The sequence below is a fragment of the Notamacropus eugenii genome, chromosome 3 (assembly GCF_028372415.1).
Source record: "Notamacropus eugenii isolate mMacEug1 chromosome 3, mMacEug1.pri_v2, whole genome shotgun sequence".
NCBI lineage: Eukaryota > Metazoa > Chordata > Mammalia > Diprotodontia > Macropodidae > Notamacropus > Notamacropus eugenii.
In genome coordinates, this window is record NC_092874.1 from 136,098,989 (window position 1) to 136,124,447 (window position 25,459).

General features: G+C 38.6%; 1 protein-coding gene across 1 annotated transcript in view; it reads right to left on the minus strand.

Annotated features, from left to right (window-relative positions):
* Positions 1–18,883, minus strand: part of CAPZA2 (capping actin protein of muscle Z-line subunit alpha 2) — a 48,866-nt gene extending 29,983 nt beyond the window's left edge. The window contains exon 1 of the mRNA XM_072652965.1: positions 18,561–18,883. Within this exon, the coding sequence (XP_072509066.1) occupies positions 18,561–18,599 (39 nt within the window). The 5' untranslated portion in view covers positions 18,600–18,883. The remainder of the gene's footprint in view (positions 1–18,560) is intronic.
* Between the last annotated feature and the right edge of the window lie 6,576 nt (positions 18,884–25,459).

Consider the following 25,459-nt stretch of genomic DNA (forward strand, 5'->3'; position numbering starts at 1 on the left):
GTATCCCATGGCAGCTGTGGTGTAGTAAAAAGAGTCTGAGTTTTGGAATTATAAATCATTTAATCTGTAGTTCAAGTAAATCATCTTTAAACGGATATGGCAATGTTTACACTATCTCATATGGGTTAGAAGTATCAAGAAAGGTAACAAATAGAACACAAACTATTATCAGTTTCTGTATTTATCACCCATTCTTACCTATATAATACACCTACCATAAGGATCTCCACTCTCTCACTCACCTAACCATGTATTTTCTCCATATTCTTTTCCTAGTCTTCTCATCTTTTCTTCCTTTCTACTTTCAATGGACCTCTCCTCTCCTGATTGCTTCTTCTTTTTCACTCACTTTTTTCTTCCTCTTCCTCATTTTTCCTTTTCTTGCAGTTTATTTCTACCACAATAGCAAGATATCATCTATTAATATAAGAAGTGAGTACACATACACATGTACTATAGTTAAGAATATGTTTACATATTTAAAAGTCTATAAACACACATTTAAAAGTGTTTCAATAAGTGTGTTGACTTTTTTCTTTGGTACCATTTGATACACTGAGACTTTTAAGAGCCCTTAGAATAAAATTTTTGTGCCCTTGTGGGCAAAGGGTTCTTAACCTGAGGTCCAGTCACACCCCAAAAGGGCCCATAGGTATCTTCAAAGGTTCCATAACCTTGGATGGTGAAAAAAAATATTGACCTCTATGTGAAATTTAACATTTCCTTGGCTTAAGAATTCTTAAAAAATTATTCTGACTCCATAGGACTTACCAGACTACCAAAGGAGTTGAAGACAAGAAAGGTTATCTTAACCTTGTTCATCAGTCAAAGGATTCAATTGTTCTTCCTTTTTAAACATAAACAGATCCAAAGAACTGACAGGAGGAACTGAGTTATTAATTATTTAAATGGGAATTTTTGGAAGCTTTTACAGTATTTTACAATTAAATAAAAGATATGAAATATGCTATACTTTGAAGTAGTATTTCTAAATATCTAGAAAAAGGTCCCAAGATTCCTTTAGATCCACTAGAAAAAGATTCACTTCCCAACTTTACAGCCAGCCATAGTATAAGCATGTAGTGAGCCAGGTCCCTGATACCTATCTTCTCTTTGGAACAATATAATGCAGAAGACTATGAGTCTACTACATGAGCAGTCTCTGAGGGGCAGGATCTGTAAAGGACAGTGGGGAAACTTATGAAGGAGACTAGAGAAGTCCAGCAGGGAGATGGGCAAAATACAGCAGCTGTGTCTTGAACTTGCAGATGCCTGGTTCACACAGCCCTTGGTTTTGACTGTTATCCTGATCCCTTGCTGAGACAATCAGCACTCTCAAGACTATCTTGGGGTTTCGGTAATCATCCAGTTGTCAAGGTGTACGAAACCCCATGCTTTCTTTAGCTGTGGTGAATTTTATAGCACCTTTCAATAAATAATTTCTATATTCTCTGGGCCAGATTCTATTCAGGACAGTGGAAAGGGAACAAACATTTATTAAACTTCTGTGTGCCAGGAACTGTGCTAAGCACTTCATAAATCTCATTTTAATCTCACAAAACCCTTTGAGATAAGTATGCTTATTAATCTTATTTTATAATTGAGGAAACTGAGGCTGAGAGAGGTTGAGTTCCCTAGGGTCACATAATGTTTAAGGTCATAGTTGAACGCAGGGTTACCTGACTCCAGGCCCAGGGTTCTTATCTACTGTTTCACTTGGTATATATTCTGAAGAAAGATCTCAGTGTTTCCTGAGATTTTGGAGGTAGGAGGCGGGGGGAAGGTGAGAAGAAAAGGTAGCCATTTGGGAAAAGAAGTATATAGCAGTACTATCTGATTCAATTTTCTCTCCTTCTTTGTTATTGTGCTTAATTGTCTTTTGCTTTGATAGTCATCTAGTTCGGTTGGGTGAAAGAAGTGACAATAAGGACTCGTTTAACTCAAAAAGCTTTTATTAAGAATCTCCATGTATATCAGGCCTTGGAGATAATAAAGGCAAAAAAAAAAATTCAAAACAGTATTTTCCCTCAAGTACCTATGTATCTGTGGTATGGATTATGATAAATGAATAATCCAACAATACTACAGCCCAGGGTGCAGCTGAGAAGGCAACTCTGTGTTGCCCAACAGTAATGGAAGGAGGCTTTTTTTTTTTTAACAGGGTAAAAGGTCAACCAGAAAAAAATAGATAGGAAGACTAGCTCTTCCATCAGGAAAAAGAAGCAAATCATGAAAGCTAGACAATTCTTTGAGGGAAAAGAATGATAAGCCAAGATGAAAGGAAACCACAATAAAAGATAAAGACTGATTTTGTACAAATAAATTACAACAAAAAACTAACAAAATGCCTAAGAAAACAAGCATATGAAAAACTACAGCCTAAGCAACTACATTAAGCAGAACTACGTAGATGTAAGAAACAAACATAAATATCACCAGGAAACAAAAAAACTAGGATCATAATGATTACAAATCTCATGACCAGTTATGAGGAAGAACAGGTGAATTTGGGCCAAATTCTATCAATGGATTGTTTGCTTGCACTTTTGGGAAAAATATGAATTTCCTATATATAATGTTTCTTTTAATACCTAGCCAATTCTTATGTACAAATTATAATATTAATCCTGTTAGTTTGCAATTTAGTCAGAGTGCTCTATTAATGTTTCATTAGCTCTATTAGTGTTCTATTAGAACATTGTGTTTTCCAGATAGGTGATTTTTGAAAATGTTTACTGCAGTCTTTATGAGGTTTTATTTCTTCTTAAGAATTATTCTTATATTTCAATATTTATAAATTGGCAATGGGAAAAGGTTAACAAATTTTTCACTTTACATAGAACTATTAAATTCTCTAACATTTTAAATGTATGAATCAAGGGAACATGTAGGTTAAGTGGGTTATTTTAATCAAATACTAATAAGCATTTCTACAGCACTGTAAAATTTACAAAATATTTGATGCTTATAGCAATCCTGTGATATAAGCCCTACAGTTATTGTCCTCATTTTACAGATAAGAAAGCAAAGTCAGATAAAGTTTAAGTGATTTGCCTGGTCACAGAACCAATAAAAATTAGATGTAGCATTTGAATGTAGGTTTCTTCTGACTCTTAAGTCAAGTGCAAGAATCTCTTTAAAGGACTATTTTAGTCAAAAGTTACCATAAATAATTGGATGGTACATAGATTATTAATTTTCAAAGACACCAAATTTAATAAAATATATATCTAACATTAAAACTACAAAGATTACAATTAAATCTTTCTTTGATGACCCAGGAGGTATTTTTGTATCCTATCTGTACCCTTTAAGCTCATCATTATGAACTTCTATTATTGTTGTACAATCCATGGGTTGCCTCAATGAGATCCACAGTCAATTTAAAGAGATTAGCTTAACAGGAAAAACCAAGTAGATGAATTCATAATAAATGAATGGGTAATATTTTGAGTCAATCCTAAATGCTAAATCCTAAATGCTAACGCCCCTATATCTTGGATAGGCACTGTAGATGTAAATAAAAAACCAATATTCTCCTGGTGATGGTATGCCAATTAGCATTTGCACACATCAGACTATATGCCAATAGTCTAGGCTAGGTGCTAGGGCTAAAAAAACCACAAGAAAGAAAAACAGTTCCTGACTTCAAGGACCTCCCACTCTATACGTGGACACAACATGTACACATGAAAAGTATATATACAAACCAAGTCAATAAGCATTTATTAAGTGCTTACTATGTGCCAGCCACTGTAGGAAGCTCTGGGGATGTAAAGAAAGACAAAAAAAAAATCAGGCAGTTTCAATAGCCCAGGTATGAGGTGATGAGGGCCTGCCCTGAATGAATGTTAGAGGAAAATAGATACAGAAATGTTATAAAGGTAGAATTGCTAGGAGGTGGGGGTAGAGAGGGCAGGGTGAAAGAAATGGAGAATTATACCTAGGCTATGAGCCTCAGTGACTGAGAGAATGGTAGTACCCTTGACAACAGTAGGAAAGTTAGGAAGAGAAGAACATTTTGAAGGCAAATAAACTAATTCCATTCTGAACATTTCATTTAATATGTCTATCAGATTATCCAGTTGAAGATGCCCAATAGAGAGCTGAAGATGCAAGACTATAGGAAGGGAGAGAGGATATTGCACAAATAAATCTGAGAATCATTTGCACAGAAATGATTGTTGAATTAATGGGGGTTGGTGAGCTCATCAAATAAAATATACCTCTTCAAATATAGAAAATCCACAAATGATAACTTGAGGAAGTACTTGAAGCTATTGGGATTGGGAAAGGCTTATGTAAATGGTGTCATTTTTAAGAGGCAAAGGTGAAGAGAAGGCATTCAACGTATCAGGGCAAGAAATTGTACATGTGACTAATAGAAAAGCCAACTGACTAGACTGCCATTAATGAAGAAGGCTTAGATGGGTTCTGATTTGCACTGCTTGAAGGCAATGGATGAGAAAAACATAGAGGTAAAACTGTTAAGATTTTCCAACTAATTGGATATGTCAGGTGAAGAAAGTGAGGAATTGTTTGCCTCCAAAGTTACAAACCAGCAACAGTGGAAGGATGGTATACTCAAAAGAACGGAAAGTTCAAAAAAGGAGTGAATATGTCAGAATCTGAAGAATCAAAACTATATGTCACTCAAGATCAATGCAAACATTCATGCTGGTTTTAATAATTTGTAAGTAAGAAGTATAAAAGGCTTTACCTAGGATGTGTATGACCATAAAGGAGAAGGGTGGTCATATAGCAAGAGTTTGGAGGTCATGTAACAAGAACAAGACATAGTGATGCAACAAAACAAGAGCTACATTTGGAACCAGGGACCCCAATGAGTTCAATTCCAGCTCTTCCTTTTATTACTTGGGTGACCATGGGCAGATATTCTCATATGTAAAATGAAATGAGAGGTTTGAACTAGATGACCTCTGAAATCCCTTGCAGTTCTAAATCTAAGATTCTGTGATAACAGACAAGTTGTACACTGATATTCAATTAGTATCCAAAGAATGTCTCCAAAAGAATTATGGGAAGACAAGGGCAATAATCTTTAGATGAGAAGGTGTAGATAGGTTCTGATTTGCACTGCCTGAAGGAGTACCCAACTTTGGTAGGATTACAGTTCCACTGAAATGTAAAAGAATATGCACATTGGTTTGATTCTGTATTAGTCCTCTCTGCCCTGAAAGTTATTTTTTAAAATGTGACAGTTGGTCATTTATATTTTTCTCACAGAACTATGCCATGTACTCTATCTCAATTTTTTAAATTACTCTTTGGATTCTAGATAAAAACAAATTTATGACAACATTTTAAAGAAAAAGCCTATTTGTTATTCAAAATAGGGGGCCAGGTTACTAAGTGAAAGAGCTAAGCTCTACACTTCTTAAAATTTTGAAAACAGGATTTTAAGAGATTATCTAGTATTGGCCTTCCTTATTTGACAGTAAAATGTCTTTGCTACTGTAGTAAGGAAATGCCTGAGATGAAATATTTAGTTTTCTTCAAAATCCATCAAAGTGACATAAGACACTGGAGATAAATCAGGTTTCAAGGCTAAGACCACTTCTACTTCCACCTACATATTTGTAAAATCTATTAAAAAGAAACACTAAACTTTCACAAACAGCTCACTATTGAATGTTACTATCAAAAATTATCTAGTCAAAATGACATTATGTAAGTTATTTGAAGCTACTCTCAAAAGATTCAAACCATTTTCCTATTGAGTATCAAAATTACTTTCTGACTTTAGAAATCTTATAAAGTAGGCTGGTAAGTTTTCCCCCTTTGCAAAAATGATAAAGTTCAAGTTGACTTTATAATGAGGCTAAGGAATCTAAAAATGTTAATTGTACAAATATACTACTCTGAATACTAGCATCTCCCTCCTTCCTCTCCTCATATACTACTCTGAATACTAGCATCTCCTTCCTTCCTCTCCTCAAACTCAAATTCCAAAATAGTTAAAATAGCAATATTAATCCCCTCCTACACTTACACTTCCATTATCCATGAATCCAATGATGACTCAAATACAGGAAATGGAACCAATTCTTATCAGTAGCTGCTGTTTCCTGAGGGTTTCCCTGAGCATCAAAAATTCCCCTCAATTCACACTCCTTACATAGTTCCACGATCCCTTCAGATGTACACTGATAATAGGTGAGAACAGCCTCATTCATCTCATATTGTTGACCTTGCCCTTTATGCTGATATCTATCTATAAAACTAACAAGAATCAAAGCTCTTAAAAATCTAACCCCTGTGAATCATAAATCAGACTTTCAAGCTGACTTTTTAATGATTCTGGTAACTAAATTATAAATGTTTAATAAAATATTTTGAATAAACAATGGCCTACTGCACAAATTTTAATTTCATGCCTAACACCAATGTTTCCATATCTTCAAAGTTTCTCTGTCTCTACTTTTCTCCCCAAAGTAAAATGTCAGGTCTAGTTTGTTTCCTTGTATTTTCTCCAATCCCTACTTTGATAATACTGGTTATATCATATCTTTTTTTTTCTAATTAAAAAAAGCAGTGAGTAGTCGAAATATCTTTAGATAACATTTGAGGGTTGAATGTGTTTCTACATTAATGGACAGTTACAGTTTGATTCCATTAAAGGGGAAAAAATTCAAACAATCAGAACTAAGAAAAAATGGAATGGTTGCTTGTAATGAAGACCTATCACTGGAGGGCTTGAAGTAGAAGTTGGATAAGTACCCACTGGGGAAGGACTAAGTTCATGCTTCTAGTGAGACTCAAAAAATAGCAGCTCCCTATCACCTCCAGGATCAAATATAAAATCCTTTCTTTGGAGTTCAAATATCTTCATTACCTACCCTCCTTTACATTTTTTTTATACCTTACACCCCTCCTTCCCTAACTTTTCAATCCAGTAACACTGGAGTATAGTTCCTCAAATAAGACAGTCCATTTCCTGACACTATGAATTTTCAATGTCTCATGCCTACTCCTGAAATGTTCTACCTTCTCATGTCTATCACCTGGTTTTCTTCAAGTCACAGCTAAAATCACATCTTCAATAGGAAGCCTTCCTTGATAATTCTTTATTCTATGGTCTTCTTTCTATTGATTATTTCCAATTTATCCTGTATATAGTTTATTTGTACATAACTGCTTACGTGCTGCACCTTTAGACTGTCTGCAGATTAAGAACAGGGACTTCTTGCCTTTGTCTTCCCAATACTTACCATAGTGTCTGGTACATACTAGGCATTTAGTAAATGATTATTGACCTAAATGACCTCTTTTAACTCCAAGAGTCTATGAATTTATAGTTTTGTGAGTAACACCCTTCTCCTAAAATTATCATACTCTCTCTACACTTTTAGTAAAGATAATCTTAATGAATTGCTGGGGCTCATCTATTGGTGATGAAATCTTCCAAGCTTAGCTAGGCTGATCTTTGAATTTATAGGCATAAAGTTTGGCTTCAGGCTGTATTAAAATATTTTTATCTTGAAAAGATCTTTTAGAGTTTGTTTTTAAGAATGCCAGGTCATCTATTATTCTTTGTGGGAGATGATATTTGGTTAAAAAAAAGTCAAGGACATACACATAATTTGACCATCTGTTCTTTATCTAATGCTACATGTCAGCAGAACACTTTACATTCCTCTTTATAATCCACTAAGAACATAGAGTCGTTGAGAATATGAACTTGTATGATAAATTATACTATTAAAATACACTAACATTAAGCAATCATCAATATTACATTTGATATTGAGGATGATATTTAACTTCCCATAAAGTCTCACAAGTACATATCATACTCTTAGAAATGAAAAGGATCTTTGAGATCATTTGGTTCAACCCCCTTATTTTATAGTTAAAGAAAACAAGGCCCAGGGAGGTTAAGTGACTTGCTCACTCTGACTTTGGCAGAAACAGGATTTGAACTTGAGTCTTCTGACACAACATCCAGCACTTTTTCCATTGTACTCAATCTAATGCCGAGAGGATCAACACTAGGTTGGCTGCAGGATGATGAATGTTTTTAGCCACAGTAATTCATAAAAGATCACCTCTTAAGTAATAGAGGGATTATGATCTGCTTCAGTAGAGGGCATAATGACACACTAAAGAAATTACATATACCTGATATACTGATGTACAAGAAAGATGCAGACTTTCTCTCTGGGAGAGACAACCTCCTCAACTTTCATTTGCACTCTCTAGTTAAGTCCTCAAGACACATACACAATAATGAAGCTGAAGACTCAGTAAATGAGACTGAGAAAAAATGGTCAGGCAGATAGGAAGAGAATTAGAAGTATTAGGGAAGCCAAGGAAGGATAATGTATTCAGAAGTTAATTGACAGTGGGGAAATAGGAGAAAGGTCCAGAAGAATAAAGCCTGAGAAGAGGTTCCTGGATTTAATAGCTCCAGGGAAGTCTTCTGGTAACCCTAGAGGGAGCTATTTCATTCAGATTGTGCAGAAGAGGCAGATTTCAAGAAGTGAGTGGGTGGTGATGCCTGCACTTGACAGTGAAAGTGAGGGCACATAGATGGACAGTTTAAGAGAAAGGCAAAGTCAAGAGTTTTTTTTTAAGGATTGGGGACACTTGGCTAGACATGTTCACAGAGAGCAGAGAAAAGAGCTAGGGTAGAGAAGAAATTTTAAAGAGGGATCATGATCTTTGCCTCCAAACTTCTTATTTCTTAAAGGTCAAGTATGCACACAGTAGGCATTTACAGAATGTATGAAGGGTGGATGAGTACACCCATACAAAGAGTCTTAAAGTCTAATATCATGCATCATGTTAATATGAGGGTATCAGAGGGATTACTATTTTTATGTATGTCATAAATTCCTAGGTCATGATGTATATGTGACAGTGGTAAAAACCTCTGTTTACTTCAGGGTTAATTTTCTTTGTAAATAAGCCATCATTGATAATTAACTGTGTTGAATGATAATTATAAACAGTATGATTATCTAGGTTTAACAAATACAGGGCTTAATTATAAACCTAAAATCAATACCACCAACTTTTTCCTTAATAAATTTATCATTTCTATAGATGTAAATGTGGCAGTTAGGTGGCACAGTGGAAAGAGTGTAGGGCCTGAAGTTCGAAAGACCCATCTTCCTGAGTTTAAATCTAGCTTCAGACACTTCCTAGCTGTGTGAACCTGTGCAATTCACTTAACCCTGTTTGCCTCAGTTTCATCAAATGTAAAATGAAGTGCAGAAAGAAATGACAAACCACTCTAGCATCTTTGCCAAGAAAAACCCAAATAGGGTCATGAAGAGTTGGACACAACTGAATAGACCCAAAGGTCTATGTAGCTAAGACCTGTTCCTGCCCTCAAAGACAACAGGGAAAATAAAGAATGCACCCAAACTGAAATTTTCTGAGCCTGTTACCTTAGTATAAAATAAAGGTAATGCATGCATTATCTAAATCACAGTGCTACCACAAAGATAGCACTTTGCAAGCTTTAACTACAAATTATTTATCATCAACTAATAAAAAAACTACACTTAATAGTAAATGGTCTTCAAAAAATCTCTTCATGTACTTGTGAAAAATACTGGTTGGTCAGTTGTTGTCCGTTCTAGAAGAGGACCAAAATGCCACCACAATGCTCAAGTCAAGTTTCAATGTGTCCAACTGTGGCTGATCAGACCAATTTGAACTCAGAATGCTCTACCACAGGTCACGCACAAATAGTATATTTGAATATTTGGGGTGGATACTCTAAGTTTGCACATCCTGCATTTTCTTTGAGCTGTATCAATTTTGCTTTGCTCATAGAGCACAACACCTTCTCTGATGTGGGCACATCATGCTGAGCGGTCCTGTGTCAGTGTCTCCCATGTCACACAATCAATGCCAAAGTTCCTGAAAGAGACCTTGAGAGTGTCCTTGTATAGCTTCTTCTGACCACCATGTGATTGCTTGCTTTGTGTGTTCTCCATTAAACATAACCTATTGATAAAACCAAAGTATCTTGATTTTCTGTCTGCCTAGGTTATAGAACTTGTATATTCAAAGGTAAATTAAAAATGAAGATTAAACTTTTTGAAAAGATCCTGATCCTACTTTCTATGATATATAAAATGCTGGTTAGAATAATCAGAAGAATTCAAAAAATAGTTTCTACTGATGTGAATGATTTCACAGCAACAGAAAATATGTTAGCGATTGGACTGTAACCAGCATCACCATCTGCATCTCAAAATGTATGAGGCACTTCATTTGACTGTGTATGAGGTTCTTTTGGTTATAAAACAATTTAGGAAAAATAGATTGATTCTTCCCATCCCTATTCTCACCTAAAAGCTGGCCACACAGAGCAACTATTTTTCAGGCCCTATCTATTACATTATCTTATTCTTTCAAATATAAATTCAAAATTCATTAAAAAAAAAAATTGGGCATCTTATACAAGGCATTTAATAGGGCAGAGCCAAGATGGAGGAGTAGAAAGATGCAGATACTCTAGCATTTCCCCCATAGCAAACAAAATACCTGTAAAAAATGACTCACAACAAATTCTAGAGCAGCAGAAGCCAGAGAATGACAGAGTGAAAGAGATTTCCAGTCAAAGGTAACCTGAAAAGTCAACAGGAAAGGTCTATCCCACGAGACTCTGAGCTGACTGCAGCCCAGCCCTGGCTGCACAGCACTGGGAGGAACAGGACCTGAACAGGCCTCCAGGGTAGAATCTTCAGCAGGGAGGGTCCCAGATCCCTCAACCCACAAGCACCAAGGAAAGCTTCAAAGGTCAGTGTGGGAGGGCTTTCCCAGCTGAGTGAGAGGGGAACGGGGTCTCCACCCCCCCCCCCCCCAGCACTGGCCCCAGGTGGTGGTGGCAGCAGCTGGAGTGGAAGCACCCTGGGTCCACTGTTCCAGTGGCTCAGCCTAAAGCCTGTGGGGGAATAGAGCAGCTGATATGACCCTCAGCCCTGAGTGGCAGCCCTGCCCCCACCCAAAGTTCCTGATCTGAATCTCAGCCCTGAGCACAGTCCTGAGGGGAGAAGGAGCAATAGGACCCTCCTCTTGAAAAAGGATTCAGAAGTCAAGTAACTGGCTGGGAAAATGCCCAAAAAAGGCAAAAAAAAAAATAACACTATTGAAGGTTACTTTCTTGGTGAACCGGTATCTTCTTCCATCCTTTCAGATGAGGAAGAACAATGCATACTGTCAGAGGAAGTCAAGGCTTCTGCCTCCAGTGCCTCCAAAATGAATATGAAATGGGCTCAGGCCATAGAAGAGTTTGAAAAAGTGAGTCAGCAGCTTACAAAAGGAGAGACAAAAAAATGCTGAGAAAAATAACACCTTTAAAAAGAGGCTAACTCAAATGGAAAAAAGGTCCAAAAAGCCAAGGAGGAGAAGGCTTTAAAAATCAGAATTAGCCAAATAGAAAAGGAGGTTCAAAAGCTCACCGAACAAAATAGTTCTTTAAAAATGAGAATGGATTTCAGGGAAGCTAATGACTATACGATAAACCAAGAAGTTACAAAACCAAAAGATTGAAAAAATAGAAGATAATGTGAAACATCTCATTGGAAAAACAACTGATCTGGAAAATAGATCCAGGACAGGCAATTTAAAAATTATGCGACTACCTGAAAGCTATGATCAAAAAAGAGCCTAGACATTATCTTTCATGAAATTATCAAAGAAATCTGCCCTAATATTCTAGAACCAGAGGGCAAAATAAATATTGAAAGAATCCACCAATCACCTCCTAAAAGAGACCTGAAAAGACAAACTCCTAGGAATATTTCAGAGTTCCACACTCAAGGAGAAAATACTGCAAGCAGCAAGAAAAAAACAATTCGAGTATTGTGGAAATACAATCAAGATAACACAGGATCTGGCAGCTTCAACATTAAGGGATCGAAGGGCTTGGAATAGGATATTCCAGAAGTCAAAGGAACTGGGATTAAAACCAAGAATCACCTACTCAGCAAAACTAAGTATAATACTTCAAGGGAAAAAATAGTCATTCAATGATATAGAGGACTTTCAAGCATTCAAGATGGAAAGAGCAGAACTGAATAGAAAATATGACTTTCAAACACAAGAATCAAGAGAAGCATGAAAAGGTAAACAGGAAAGAGAAATCATAAAGGACTTTCTAAAGCTGAACTGTTTACATTCCTACATGGAAAGACAATATTTGTAACTCTTGAAACTTTTCTCAGTATTTGGGTAGGTGGAGGGATTATACACACACACACATATTGACAGAGAGTACAGGTTGAGTTGTATCAGAAGAGATAATATCCATAAAAAAAAATTAAATTAAATTAAAAAATTAAATTAAATTAAATTAAAGGGTGAAAGAGGAAAATATTGGAAGGAGAGAGGGAGAAATGGAATGGGGTAGACTACCACTCATAAAAGAGATAAGAAAAATCTTTTTCAATGGAGGAGAAAAGGGAGGAGGTGAGAGGGGAAAAGTGAAGCTTACTCTCTTCACATATGGCTTAAGGAGAGAATAACATGCTCACTAAATTTGGTATGAAAATCTATCTTACACTACAGGAAAGTAGGGGAGAAGGGGACAAGTGGGGTGAGGGGGATGATAGAAGGGAGGGCAAATGTGAGAAGGGAGTAATTAGAAGTAAACACTTTGGGAAGGGACAAGGTCAGATGAGAGAATAGAAAAAAAGGGGGGATGGGGTAGGATGGAGGGAAATACAGTTACACAACATATTATGGAAGTCTTTTGCAAAAAGATACATATTAGCCTATATTGAATTGCTTGCCTTCTCAGTGAGGATAGGTGGGGAGGGAGGGAGGGAGAGAAGTTGGAATTCAAAGTATTAGAAATGAATATTGAGAATTGTTATTACACATAACTGGGAAATAAGAAATACGGGTAATGGGGTATAGAAATTTATCTTGCCCTACAAGAAAAGAGGGGAGATGAGGATAAGGGAACGGTGGGATGTGATAGAAGGGAGGGCATGTTGAGGGAAGGGGTAATCAGAATGCAAGGTGTTATGGGGTGGGGGGAGAGGAGAGATGGGAAGAAAAATTTGAACTCAAAATTTTGTGGAAGTGAATGCTGAAATCTAAAAATAAAAAAAAAAACAAAAAAAGGCATTTAAGAACAGAAAAATCAGTGGCCAATTCTTGCCCTCAAGGAGCTTAAAAACTAGCAGGGAAGATAAAGTATGGACATAAATACGGACAATAAAAGGCAGCAGCAATATTACAATAAGGAGTAACATATTCTATATCTTACAAGTGTATTTAGTCTGTAGAATTCCTTCCTTCAGGTCTCTGTATCTCCAGCATACGTACAGACATTTAATAAATGTTTGCTGAAGTTGAAATATAAGTTTCAGAGGATCAGATTTTTCTTCTAGTTGGAGTGAACAGGAATAGCCCCATGCAGGAAATATTTTAAATGGTTCTTAAAGAATGATTTAAATTTTCATAAACAATATTTTGAGGGCAAGAAGTAAAGAGTAAGAAAACTTCCCAGGTGTAGGAACAGTGTTAGCAAGTGGAGAGGAGAAAGTACAAAACATGCTTATTAGTAAATGTCCAGTATTCTCACAACAGGAGGGGTAAGGAAAGTGTTTTATAAACCTTAAAGTACTATGTGTGACTAGTGACGAAGTTATGAGGTTAGAAAGGTAAGAGATTCTGTACAGGTTTTACTGCCAGCCTAAGGAGACTAGCAGTTACTCAGGATCTAGTAAGGGAGTATCATATCATGGCACTGTTTTAAGAAGATTAATTTGGTGGCAGCATGAAGATGAGGAGACTAGACACTGGGAGACCAGAAAGGAGGCTATCTATCATCACAGTAGAGCATGAGATAATAAAGATGTGAACTTGGATAGTAGACAATGGAAATGAAAGGAATACAATTCAAAAGGAGACAATGACACAAGACTTGGCCATTAATTGGATACAAGAGATTGGATACAAATGGACACATCATAGATGACTTGAAGTTTATTAGTCTGAGGGGCTGGTAGCACTAATAGAAATTAGGAATTCTGGATAAAGAACTGGTTGTGGAGACCATGAACTTGCTTTTAGACATGCTGATTTTAAGATACCTGAAGGCTATTTATGTAAAATTGCCTAAACAGTTTAAATATGACAGGAGCTCCATGAGAAAAGATACTAAAATCTGGGAGTTATCTGCATATAAATGATAATTAAAGATATAGGTGGATACAAAAATCTGGGAGTTATCTGCATATAAATGATAATTAAAGATATAGGTGGACAGGATCACTGAGAGAAAATGTAGGATTTTCTCAATATTATCAATATCAGAGAAGTGTAAAGGGTAGAGGACTTGATATACAAGTCAGGAAGACCTATGTTTGAAATCCCACCTTTGACATTTACATTTACTAACAATATAACCCTGAGCAAATCATTTAATCTCTTTGGGCCTGACCTTGAAGATCCCTTCCAGTTCTAAATCTATGACCTTAAATATTTGGCATGGTTCTTCTTATAAACCTAGTCACAAACCTTCAAAAGAATTGAAGTTCTCGTAAAATTGTAGAGCTGACCCTTGATAGTCTAGAAATTGAAGGGTTAAAATTGTATTTAATTTCTCCATCTGAATGCAGCACTGATTTTAGCAAACGGAGTTAGTCAGTATTCCCATCAATATGATCCATACCCCCTCATACTTCTGCCGTTACTTTTGGTTAGGTATAAAGCATTCCCAGAATACATTATATCCCTCTGTGACCCTGTAGCAACTATAAGAGACCCTTTAAAGTAAGGATTCTTAACCTTTTCTGTGTCATGGACTTCTTTTTGCAGTCTGGTGAAACCTATGGACCCTCTGTCAGAACATTTTAATAACATTTTACATAAACATACACGATTACGAAGGAAAAAATTATGTTGAAATGCAGTTATAACAAATATTAAAAAAAACAAGTTCATGGACCCTCAGTCGAAGACTCCACGTCATATTCTTTTCTATCCAATAAGCTGTCTTTGCCATGGCCACCCATGCTCCTGCATCCTGTCCCTTCTCTGAAACCTCCCGATATGTGGATACTGTAGACCTGGAAAATTCCAAGCTAGATAACTTCCAGTTTCCTAATTTACTGGTACCTCCAAGGTAGGAAACAAGTTATATTCTTACTAGCCATATGAAGAACCTAAATAGCCCTTAAACATGGAGTGAAAGTGGACCTAGGAATCCTTGTAAAGAGCTTGATGCAATTTTTTACAAAAACGATCTAAACTCTGTCTTCCTACCATGGCATTAAGATCATCTTGCCTGAGATTTCCTGATAACATCCTTAGTATAAGCTTCATTTCTTTGCTCTTCTTACTCATAGCACATGCATCTCTCCTAGGAGACTTGGAGGGATGTGAGAAATGGGGGTACTGGTCATTGACACTGGAGCTGCCTTAGTTTGGAGATGAAAATCTTTTAAGTGTGAGAATCAGTGACTTGCTAGTCCCTTTCCTAGAATTTCTTCTGCTAAGAGAAAAAGGACCTAAGTCTTTCATCACAGATTGGATCTTTTAATTCTGTGAAGGCCTTTTAATTCCAGTAATGGCCCCCAGTGGACTTGTGCTTTTACATTATATTTTTACATTACATTATATTACATTTTACATTATATTTTACATCGATATTACTGAACAAATCTGTAAAGAAAAGTTATCCAAAGAGGTATAAGTATTTTGAAAGCCCCCAAGTAAGACTTATATTGTTATAACCTGAAACAAAAGTTACAATGTTGGCACAAATAACATTTTAAAGGGTAACTTTGAAAACAATTCTAAAATAACTAAGTTACTAATTACAGAAAGCAGAACTTTGTTTTTACTTATGAATTTTTTTAAAAAAAGACTGCTTTCTCTCTTGCCAACATAAGGCAATACAAATAAAAGCAGATAAAGAAAAAGGCATTGTTTTCAGCTGACTCACAACGAATTTAAAAAAAAAAAGGAAGAACCTCAAATTACTAAAGATAACTTAAGGGGCAGTCTAGACTAGAACTAAAGATAACTTCTGAGGGGCAGTCTAGCCTAGTTCTAGTACATACAGAGAGGTGGCTTCAAAGTCAGAAAGACCAGGATTCAAGTCAAACCTGACATGTAAGGGTAGCAGGCTGTGTCTGACAAGCCATTTAACTTTTCAGTGCCCTAGACAAGTTTAAAACTTCCATTAGGCCTTCTTTAATTTCCCTGAGTCTTACAGAGCACTTTTTTGTACTTTTCTGATATAGTCATATATTACAGTGATTCATGTATGTAATAACCCTCACTGAACTGTAAACTCCATAAGTTAGGGATCAGATCTTTATCTAAAGTTTTTTCTCCTACACTACTTAGGCCTTTAAGCTATGAATTGTGCTGATTTCGCATCAGTTATCATTACTGTTACAATAGTATCTTCTAAATTTAAAAGTTAGGATAAAAGAAACTCAGAGGAAGAAAAACTCCTGAAAATTAAAGAAGCAACAGTAGCAAAGTAATCAAATAACTCAAGAGATAGGGTAAGGAACTCCCTGTGCAGACCTCCCTCAACCAATGCAAGTCAGCAGCAACTTCTTTGCAATTACAGAGTTGCCTAGATCACTAAGAAGTTAAATGAATTGTTCAGTGTCATACAGCTAGTTTGTATCAGAGGTAGGACTGAAACTCAGGAGCCACCCTAGCCCTATAAACAATATTGACGATACAGAAAACTTCTGATTCTTTCTTTAAAAACCTTCAGTCCCATAAAGTCAATAATCTTGCTAAAAATGACGAGGCGAGTCAGATAACTGATCTGGAAACAAAAATACCAATTTTGTTTATAAACATTTATTTGAATTTAATTGAGTCTGAACAATGACAAAAGTTTATCGCGCATCTGTATAAGCAAGTTTATATATAATTACTTACAGAAAATTAGGTTTAAACAAACTGGAAATTGTTTTTTTTCTAATGGAAAGACTAAATTTACTTATACCAAACTCTGTAAATGTTTCTTTTCTGATGCCAGTTGCACACAAGGACACACAGTCATAAAATCGTACACGAAAGTTGCTATTTTTACATCTTTAGAATGCCTGGCAGTTCTATATTAACCATCCACATTACAAGATCCTTAACTATTTAGTTTCTGAGAAATCAGAATATATTTGAAGATTACTACAGTGTAAAGATTCTAACTTTAGCTCTTCTGACTCCAAATTGAGGGTCTTTCCACTCCTTTTAACTCTACTTAATTTTCACATGATACAACATGGATAACAGTTTCTATGACAAACTCCTCCAACGCCCCCCCAAATATTCTAACTGCAAATACTGAACAGATAATGCAAAGCTTCAAGTCCTCAGTGACAGACTAGCATTTCTGTAGCTATCTAAATAAATCTTTTACTTCTTCCCCCCCCCCCACACTTTTGTCGTTCATTAATCACTTCCACCAAAGAACTAGCAAGGAAGATGAGATGACACCCTAAGATGAAATTTTATTCTGCTTTGGAACATTCACACCATCTGGAGGATAATTGGTTAAATGAATGGCTTAAATAGAGACTTCTGAAATGGAATCATTTCCTTATTTGTGCATTACACTGACTGGTTCTGGATTCGAGAGAGAGCCTACCAATACTCTCCCCAATTACCCTAAACAATCAAAAGTAGTTTTTTTGGGTGGTGGGGCAGAGGGGAAGCCTGTCAGTTCCCCCAAACGGCCATATAATTGCAAAGCATTTAAATCTTTGCAAAATGCCACCGTCTATAGTACGGCGATCTATTAGTTACTTAAAAGTCTGAAAAATCAAATGCTGGTCTTAACTCCTAAGCTGCATCATCCCAGAGCCAAACACAGTAAGAGGGGTTGCTCAATCTCCCCCATTTCCAAGACTGCAGGACCATCAGGCACCACCACATCAGTACCCTGCGGGGGAGCTGGAGGGGCTTTGGAGAGGTCGCAAGAATGGGGGTGGGGGATCCTCTAGAAAGTGGATGGGGCCCCACACCTTCCTCCCCCACAGCAACTCTAAGTAGGGAAGTCCAAGTCTGCCCGGCACACCCGGGAGACCGAAAGGAAAACACAACCCCTCGAGAGGAGGAAGGGGAAGAAGGATCCCCAGAAAAAAGTGGGGGTGATGGCTGGCAGTGCGGCTGGGAGGGGGCCCCCGCAGCCCCTCTTCCGGCAGGCACTGCCCTCGGGCCTCTCCCCCTCCCGATGCCACCTTCCCCTCTGTCCCCGGCCCCGGGGCTCCGCCCGTGGCCCTGGCAGGCGTGGGGGGCCCCGCAGGGCGGAGCGGCCCCTCAACCCCCGCCTCGGGCCACTTCCCCGGGCTGAGGCGCCCCCGCCCCGGCTCTAGCTTCCTATTTTCGGCGCTCACACACCCTACAAGGAGCTGAGGGAGCAGGCGAGCGGCCTCCGGGTGACTGACAGGGGCAGCGGCCGAGTCTGGCGGGCAGACCGGCGGCGGACCTTCCTCCCCAGCTGTCGGATTCGGGGAAACCCCTCTTCCCTTACCCCGTCCCCACGGCCCGGGTGTCTCCAGACTCCGAGGGGGCCCCGCCGCCCTCCCTTCTCCTACCTTTTCCTCATCCGACAACTGCTCCTCCAGATCCGCCATCTTTCTTCTGGCGACAAGCGGCGGCGGCGGCCACCTGACTTCCCTCTTCCCGTACGGTCCCAGGCGCCGCGCGCCCCCGCGAGGGGCGGGGCCAGGGAGCCGGCGGCCCGCAGTCGCGCGCTTGCGCCTGCGCCCTCTTCCGCCTTCCCCTCCCCCACCCCAGCCAGTGACCGCCGGCGCGGGCGGGCGCTCGTGCCCCGGGGCTAGGTTGGAAAGGGAAAACCGAGGCTCCGCCGGGCAGGACTATCTGTGGCTGCCTTTTCCCGATTTCCCTCGGAAAGCAGATAGTGAACTGTCCTGCCCTGCCCACCTCCCCCGGCTCAGCCAATGGGGCGAGCGCCGAGGGCGGACGTGCCGGGAGCTGGCCGGGAGTGGCGGAGAGGCGCCCATGGCCATAAAAGGACCGCTGGAGCCAGGCTGCTTTCGTCCGCAGCTCTTCAGACCCGCTGCGGGGGCTCTTTGGAGCCCAGGGCCCCCTGGGGACCCGGCCCCGTCTGGAGGCTGGCGGCCGGCTCTCTGCCACAATAGCAACCACTTTAGATCTCCCCAAACTTTGCTTCAATTCTGCTGTTTTAAAAAAAACCAAACAAAAACCCCACCACAGTCCTGGCCCTAACGAGTTCGCGTGCAAATAACCGTGTAAAACCGAGTAAGTTGGGGTTAAGCTCGGAGAAGATAGTCTTCCTAGCACTAAGGAGGATTCAAAGGCAACAAGCATGTAGGAAGCTCCGGGAACAGCGGGATTTAAAACGAACTAAAAAAATAAAGTCCCTTCCCCCTGGGACCATCCATTCTCCAGGGGGCAGCGTATCAAAAAGCTCTTATTCTGTGCAAAACTGGAAATTCGGCTGAGCAAGACTGGGGACTCCCAGGCAGCCTAATAAGGAAATAAGACTTGTTTGCAAATAAACACATTTCCTATTGGGACGTGAAAATTGTATGAGAAGTACAAACAAGTGTTATGAAAGTTCACAGAAGGGAAGACTCTTGAAGGGGGAGGGCCACCATGCAGAGAAGTCTACATTCAGGAAGTGGCATTTGAGCTGAAATAAATGCTGTTGTCTTGACTGACTTGGGTCTTGGGGCAGGGAGGAAAAAGGAGATAGGTTTCTAAGCCTAGGAAATCAAATGTGCTAAGGTGTGCGGGTAAGAATGACTCTGGGCTCTACTCCCAGAATAGTGAATGGAAAAGCTAGGTCAGAGTGTAAGGAGATGGAGAAAACTCACAGGAACATTCTCACCACATCTGAGTTAGAAGGAACCTCCGGGGCCAGATAGTCCAATGAACCCATTACAACTCCCCTCTATACAACAGCCCTTAAAAATCCAGCCTTCCCTTGAAAACCTGTAGTGCAGGGAAATCTACACTACCTCCTCTGGAAGGAAGCTCATTCCACTTTTGGACAGCTCTGTAACTGTTAAGGGTGGGTTTTTTTCTTTTATCAAGATTAAATCTAGGGGCAGCTAGGTGGTGCGCTGAATAGAGCACTAGTCCTGGAGTCATGAGCAGGTGGGTTCTAATGCAGCCTCAGCTGCTTGCTATCTGTGTAACCCTGGGCAAGTTACTTAGACCCCCTATCCTCTAAGGATTCCCCAAAAGAAGACTAAACCTGCCTCTCTGCAACTTCCATTTTGTTGGTTCTTATTTCTGTTCCTTTATTCCATATCTGGTATTGTTCTTCAGTCTGAAAAGGCTACAAGCCAAGACCAAAGTGGAGGGAGAGTTGGTGCATGATTTTCTGTTTGCAGATGGTTGTGCACTCAGTACAGTCTCTGACGCTGAAATGCAACAAAGTGGGGATCAATTCTCTGCTTCCTGTGCTAATTTTGGCCTAATAATACCAAAAAAAACACATGTGCTCCATCAGCCACCACCACATCATCCATACGTGGAACCATCAGTTACAACAAATGGAGAAGTTTTGAATGCTGTGGATAAGTTCACTTACCTTGGTAGTGTACTCTCCAGGGATGTACACACTGACAATGAGGTTGATACATGCATTGCCAGAGCTAACTCAGTGTTTGGGAGGCTCAGAAGGAAGGTTTGAGAGAGAAGGGGTATTAGACTGACTACCAAACTGAAGGTCTACAGAGTCGTTGTGCTGACCTCATTGTTATATGCTTGTGAAACATGGACAGTCTACCAGTACCATGCCAGGAAATTGAATCGCTTCCATTTGAATTGTTTTAGGAAGATTCTGAGGATCACCCGGCAGGATAAGGTACCTGGCACTGAAGTCCTTGCTCGAGCTGAACTGCCAAGTATCCAAACTATGCTTCAGAGAGCGCAATTCTGATGGGCTGGCCATGTTGTTCGAATGCAAAATGTACACTTGCCAAAAAGACTATTTTATGGCGAACTTGCATGGGGCAGGTGATGACATAGTGGCCAAGAGAAATGATACAAGGACACTGTCAAGGTCTCTCTCAAGAACTTTGGATTTGACTGTGCAACATGGGAGAAATTGGCACAGGATCACTCAGCATGACGTGCCCACATAAGAAAATTTCGGTGCTGTGCTCTTTGAGCAAAGCAGAATTGAGACAGCACAAAGTAAATGCAGGATGCGCAAACTTGGGATATCCACCCCAAATATTCTTATGGACTATCAGTGCCCAACCTGTGGTAGAGCATTCCAAGCTTGTATTGGTCTGATCAGCCCCAGTCTGACACACTGAAATTTCACTTTACAATGGGGATGTCATTTTGGTTGTCTTCAAAGACAAAGGACAACAGCCAGCCAGTATTTAATAGTTATGTGACCATAAGTGTCACTTAATTTCTCTGATTTTTCAGTTTTCACACTATTCGACAGGGATTACTAATGAAATACCTCATGGGATTGTTGTGAGGATCAAATGCAATAATTTAGATAAAAATTTTGCTATTTGTAAAGCATTGTGTAAATAGTATCTCCTCCAGTTTGAAATAAAGCTATAAAGGTAGTCTGAAATCAGATTGCATAAGACCTTGAATGACAGTCTAAGAAGTTTACACTTGTAGGAGAGTGATACAACCAGACTGTACTTTTGGACTTAGCAGTAGGTTCTTGGATGGACTAGAGGGAGAAAAAAGGGAATCAGGAAGCTAGCTAGGGGGACTATTCTAGCAATATAAGGACTAGACTAGGTAGGTGATAAATGAGGAGGGAACAGATTTTTAAAGGTAAGATGATCAGGATTTGGACAGATTGCATGAGGTGGGTGAGGGAGAGGGAGGCATCAAAGGATGACTAGGCTGATGATAAATTAGAACATAATGCTAATAAGGATAAAAAGTTTCAACACTGTAGGACAGTTAGCTTTGCTACAAAGTTAGCTAACTTTGGCTGCAGACCTCATTCATTACTCCAGCCAGCTATTCAAAAGGGGTGGGGCAGGGGTCCTGAGAAGAGAGTATGATTGATCAATGAAAATCCATCACCACTGACATATAACATATGGCAAGGAAACTGACATACATTTCATATATAAGTGTGAGTTATTTTAAAGGATAAACAATGGTTCATTTTTTACATTTGTACAATGTATATCTCACTCAGCCCAAGTGAAATAATATGTATAAAAGCACTTAAAAATTTTTCAGCATCCAACTTTTAATTTACAGCTGCGTAGTTCTTTGAGGTTTGCAAATACACTTCTTATAATAAGTCTATGAAGTGCATAGAATATTATTTTCTCCATTTTACAGATAAGGAAACAAGCTCAAACAGGTTTATCATTATAATTACAAAGTGATTATTCCTTGGTCACACACATACGTAAGTATCAGAGGAGGTTATAGAGTGTTTTATTGATAAATTGCCATTGATGTCTTCATTTTTTAGTTTACTTTTCATTGTAAAATGGAGGTTTAAGTCTTGGGCCTGCCATTTTTAGATGTATGAGATTGTGCAAATCATTTCAGTTTCCTTGAGTCTCAGTTTTCTCACCTAGAAAATAGGGATAAATAATACCTCCCAGTGTTGCTACAATGAAAGCACTGTGTAAACTGTAAGAGTACAGATAGATGTTGTCATAATAGAAGTGAGGAATTTATAGCGACGCATATGTGCTCTTAACAACTTGTGAAGAACTGACCAGGATTATGAGTGAGATCTGTAGCTACAGAATTAACAGCAGACTAATTGTTTCACAAAATGTTGAAACCTGTAACCTTGTCTTTATTAGCACTGGGCTCTAATTTATTATCATCTTTATTGGCAGGTAGCATTGGTGCCCCATATATATGGATGTGGAGTGAGAAAGAGGGAGATTTATGTATATGTTGTATGAGACAGTATGGTGTAATGGATAAAAGGCTGACCTTGGAGAAGTCAGGAAGTCCCAGTTAAAGTCTTACCTCTGACACATATTGATTGCATGACCATTGGTGAGTCACAGCCTTAATTAAACACAATTGTACCTTTTAACTTAATGATGAACCTACTGAAAACAGGGCATGGATTTAGAATTGCTTTGCCTGAAGATTTTTCTTTCAAATCACATGTTCTGTGATGGTGATGATGGGGCCCCTCTTGTGAGCAGCTGACTTCTTTTAGGAGTGAAATTACAAGAAAAGAAGGAAGCAAAACTAACTAGCCAACAGAGGGCTCAAAAACCACAACTTAGCTCTATGCTCCAACTAAATGACCTACTTGTCCAAAGGTAAAAATACAAAGTAAAAAATGAGCAAACCATTGTTTATCCTTTAAAATAACTCACACTTGTATGGTGTTTTTCAGACTCACTTCTCACAACTGTGTGAGGTATATGTAAATGTTATTGTCACTATTATATTTGTGTATGTTTAGATGTCTAACCATACTTACATATCTATATGCATATAGATATATAAAATCTAAGAGCAGCTTGGTGGTGCCAGGCCTGGAATCAGGAACACCTGAGTTCAAATCAGGCATTTATTAGCTGTGTGACCCTGGACAAGTCACTTAATTCTGTTTGCCTCAGTTCCTCAATTGTAAATGTGCTGGAGAAGGAAATGGCAAACCACTCTAGTATCTTTGCCAAAAAAACCAAAATAGGGTCATAAAGAGTCAAACATGACTGAATAACAACAATAAATTATCTTTATTATTTAATTATGTATTATATAATTATCTAACTGTATACATATATATACATACTAGGGCTCAGAAAGATTAAGTAATTTGCTCACGGTCACACAAGTAATGGGGTCTTGGACCTACATCATAAGTCATAGGCTTAGGCCTTATATATCACTGAGTCTATCCCCTTACTTTTTAGACAAGAAACCTGAGACCCAGAAGGTCATTGAACAATCTGCCTGCTTAAGGTCCGAGGGGTGGTAAGTGGCAGAACAAGGAATCGAACTCAGATCTTCCAATTCCAAATCCAGTGCTGCTATCCTGACTCTGTGAACACATTTATTAGACTCTCCAGAAGGTCAAATAACTGAAAACAAGTTTTGATAGGGACACTTCGGGGAGAGGACATGATGATACTGGTTGGAGTGTGAGAAAGTGGATGCTTTTTGTCTTGAAAACATTGAAATGTAAGCTCCTTCTGAATAGGGATTATTTGATTCATTGAATAATGCTACAGAATAGGTATCTAATAAATACTTATAGATTGATTAGCTTATGTTGGTGGATAAAATTACCACTCTGTCTTTGGTCAGTCATAGAAATAAAGCTAAATTCTATTCTTTCCTCTAAAATTAAATTTAGCAAAGACTAATTGCCTCTCGCTTACAAACTTCAGATAGAGCCAAAAATATGTTTAGTGACAGATGTGTCTCTCTTTTTGTGACTACCCAGCATGGTAGGGTTTGTCTGGCAGGTACCTAAGTTATTGCTTCTGTCAGTAAATCTAAACTAAGAGAGTGGAAAGGATTTTCACCAAGGACATTTCCCCCAGATCATTTATGGTATTTCTCTGATATCCAAGATGTGAACATTTGTTCTCTTGTATTTAGATTTTACTCCTTATCTCCCCCATTGGATCTGTTCTCTTATCACAGCTAACAAGGGCCTGGTAATATCAATGTCTTTTACCCAGCAAATTTTCAGTAAATTTTTACTAACTTCCCTTCCTCTTAGCAGCCTCACCCATATCTGATAATATTTTGCAATAATTTGAGTCAGAGAGTGTGTAGACTTTGCATTCTGGTTTCCATGGTGATACCAGCAGTAACATATAGTTCTTAGCAAGCTTTTCTGTAACAGGACCACTCCTACCCCTCTCAGAGAATTAAAGAGGCTCATGAGATGCAACACACCCAAGCATTCTTCATTATTAGTAAGATTCTTCTCCTTTAACATTCCCTGCTGGTATTCTCTATCAGAAGAGATGGAAATGGATCTCCCAAGGACTTGTGTTTCTTTTACAAATATGTTCCAAGAGTCTCTTGAACTTAGAATCTTTTTGTTGATGTTCACTTGCTTCAGTCATGCCTGACTCTTTGTAACCCCACTTGGGTTTTTTTTGGCAAAGATACTGGAGTGGTTTGCTATTTCCTTCTCCAGTTCATTTTACAGATGAGAAAACTGAGGCAAACAGGATTAAATGATTTTCCAGGATCACACAGTTAGTAGTAAGTGTCTGAGGACAGATTTGAATTAAGAAAGATGAATCTTCCTGACTTAAGGCTAGGCACTCTATCCACTGTGCCACCTAGCTATCCAATCTTTTAGCCTTGGCAATTGAACAACCTGTCAGTTGTATTTAACTATTCATGTTCTCATGAGTTCTCACAGGAACGTAAATGTATGAAGCGTGCAGACAGAAACGTTAATCACATGTGCAGTGGAAAGAGTGCTGAACTGGAGTCATAGACCTGATTTCAAATATTGGTTCTTTTATTTACTATTTATGTGACCTTGAACAAGTCAATT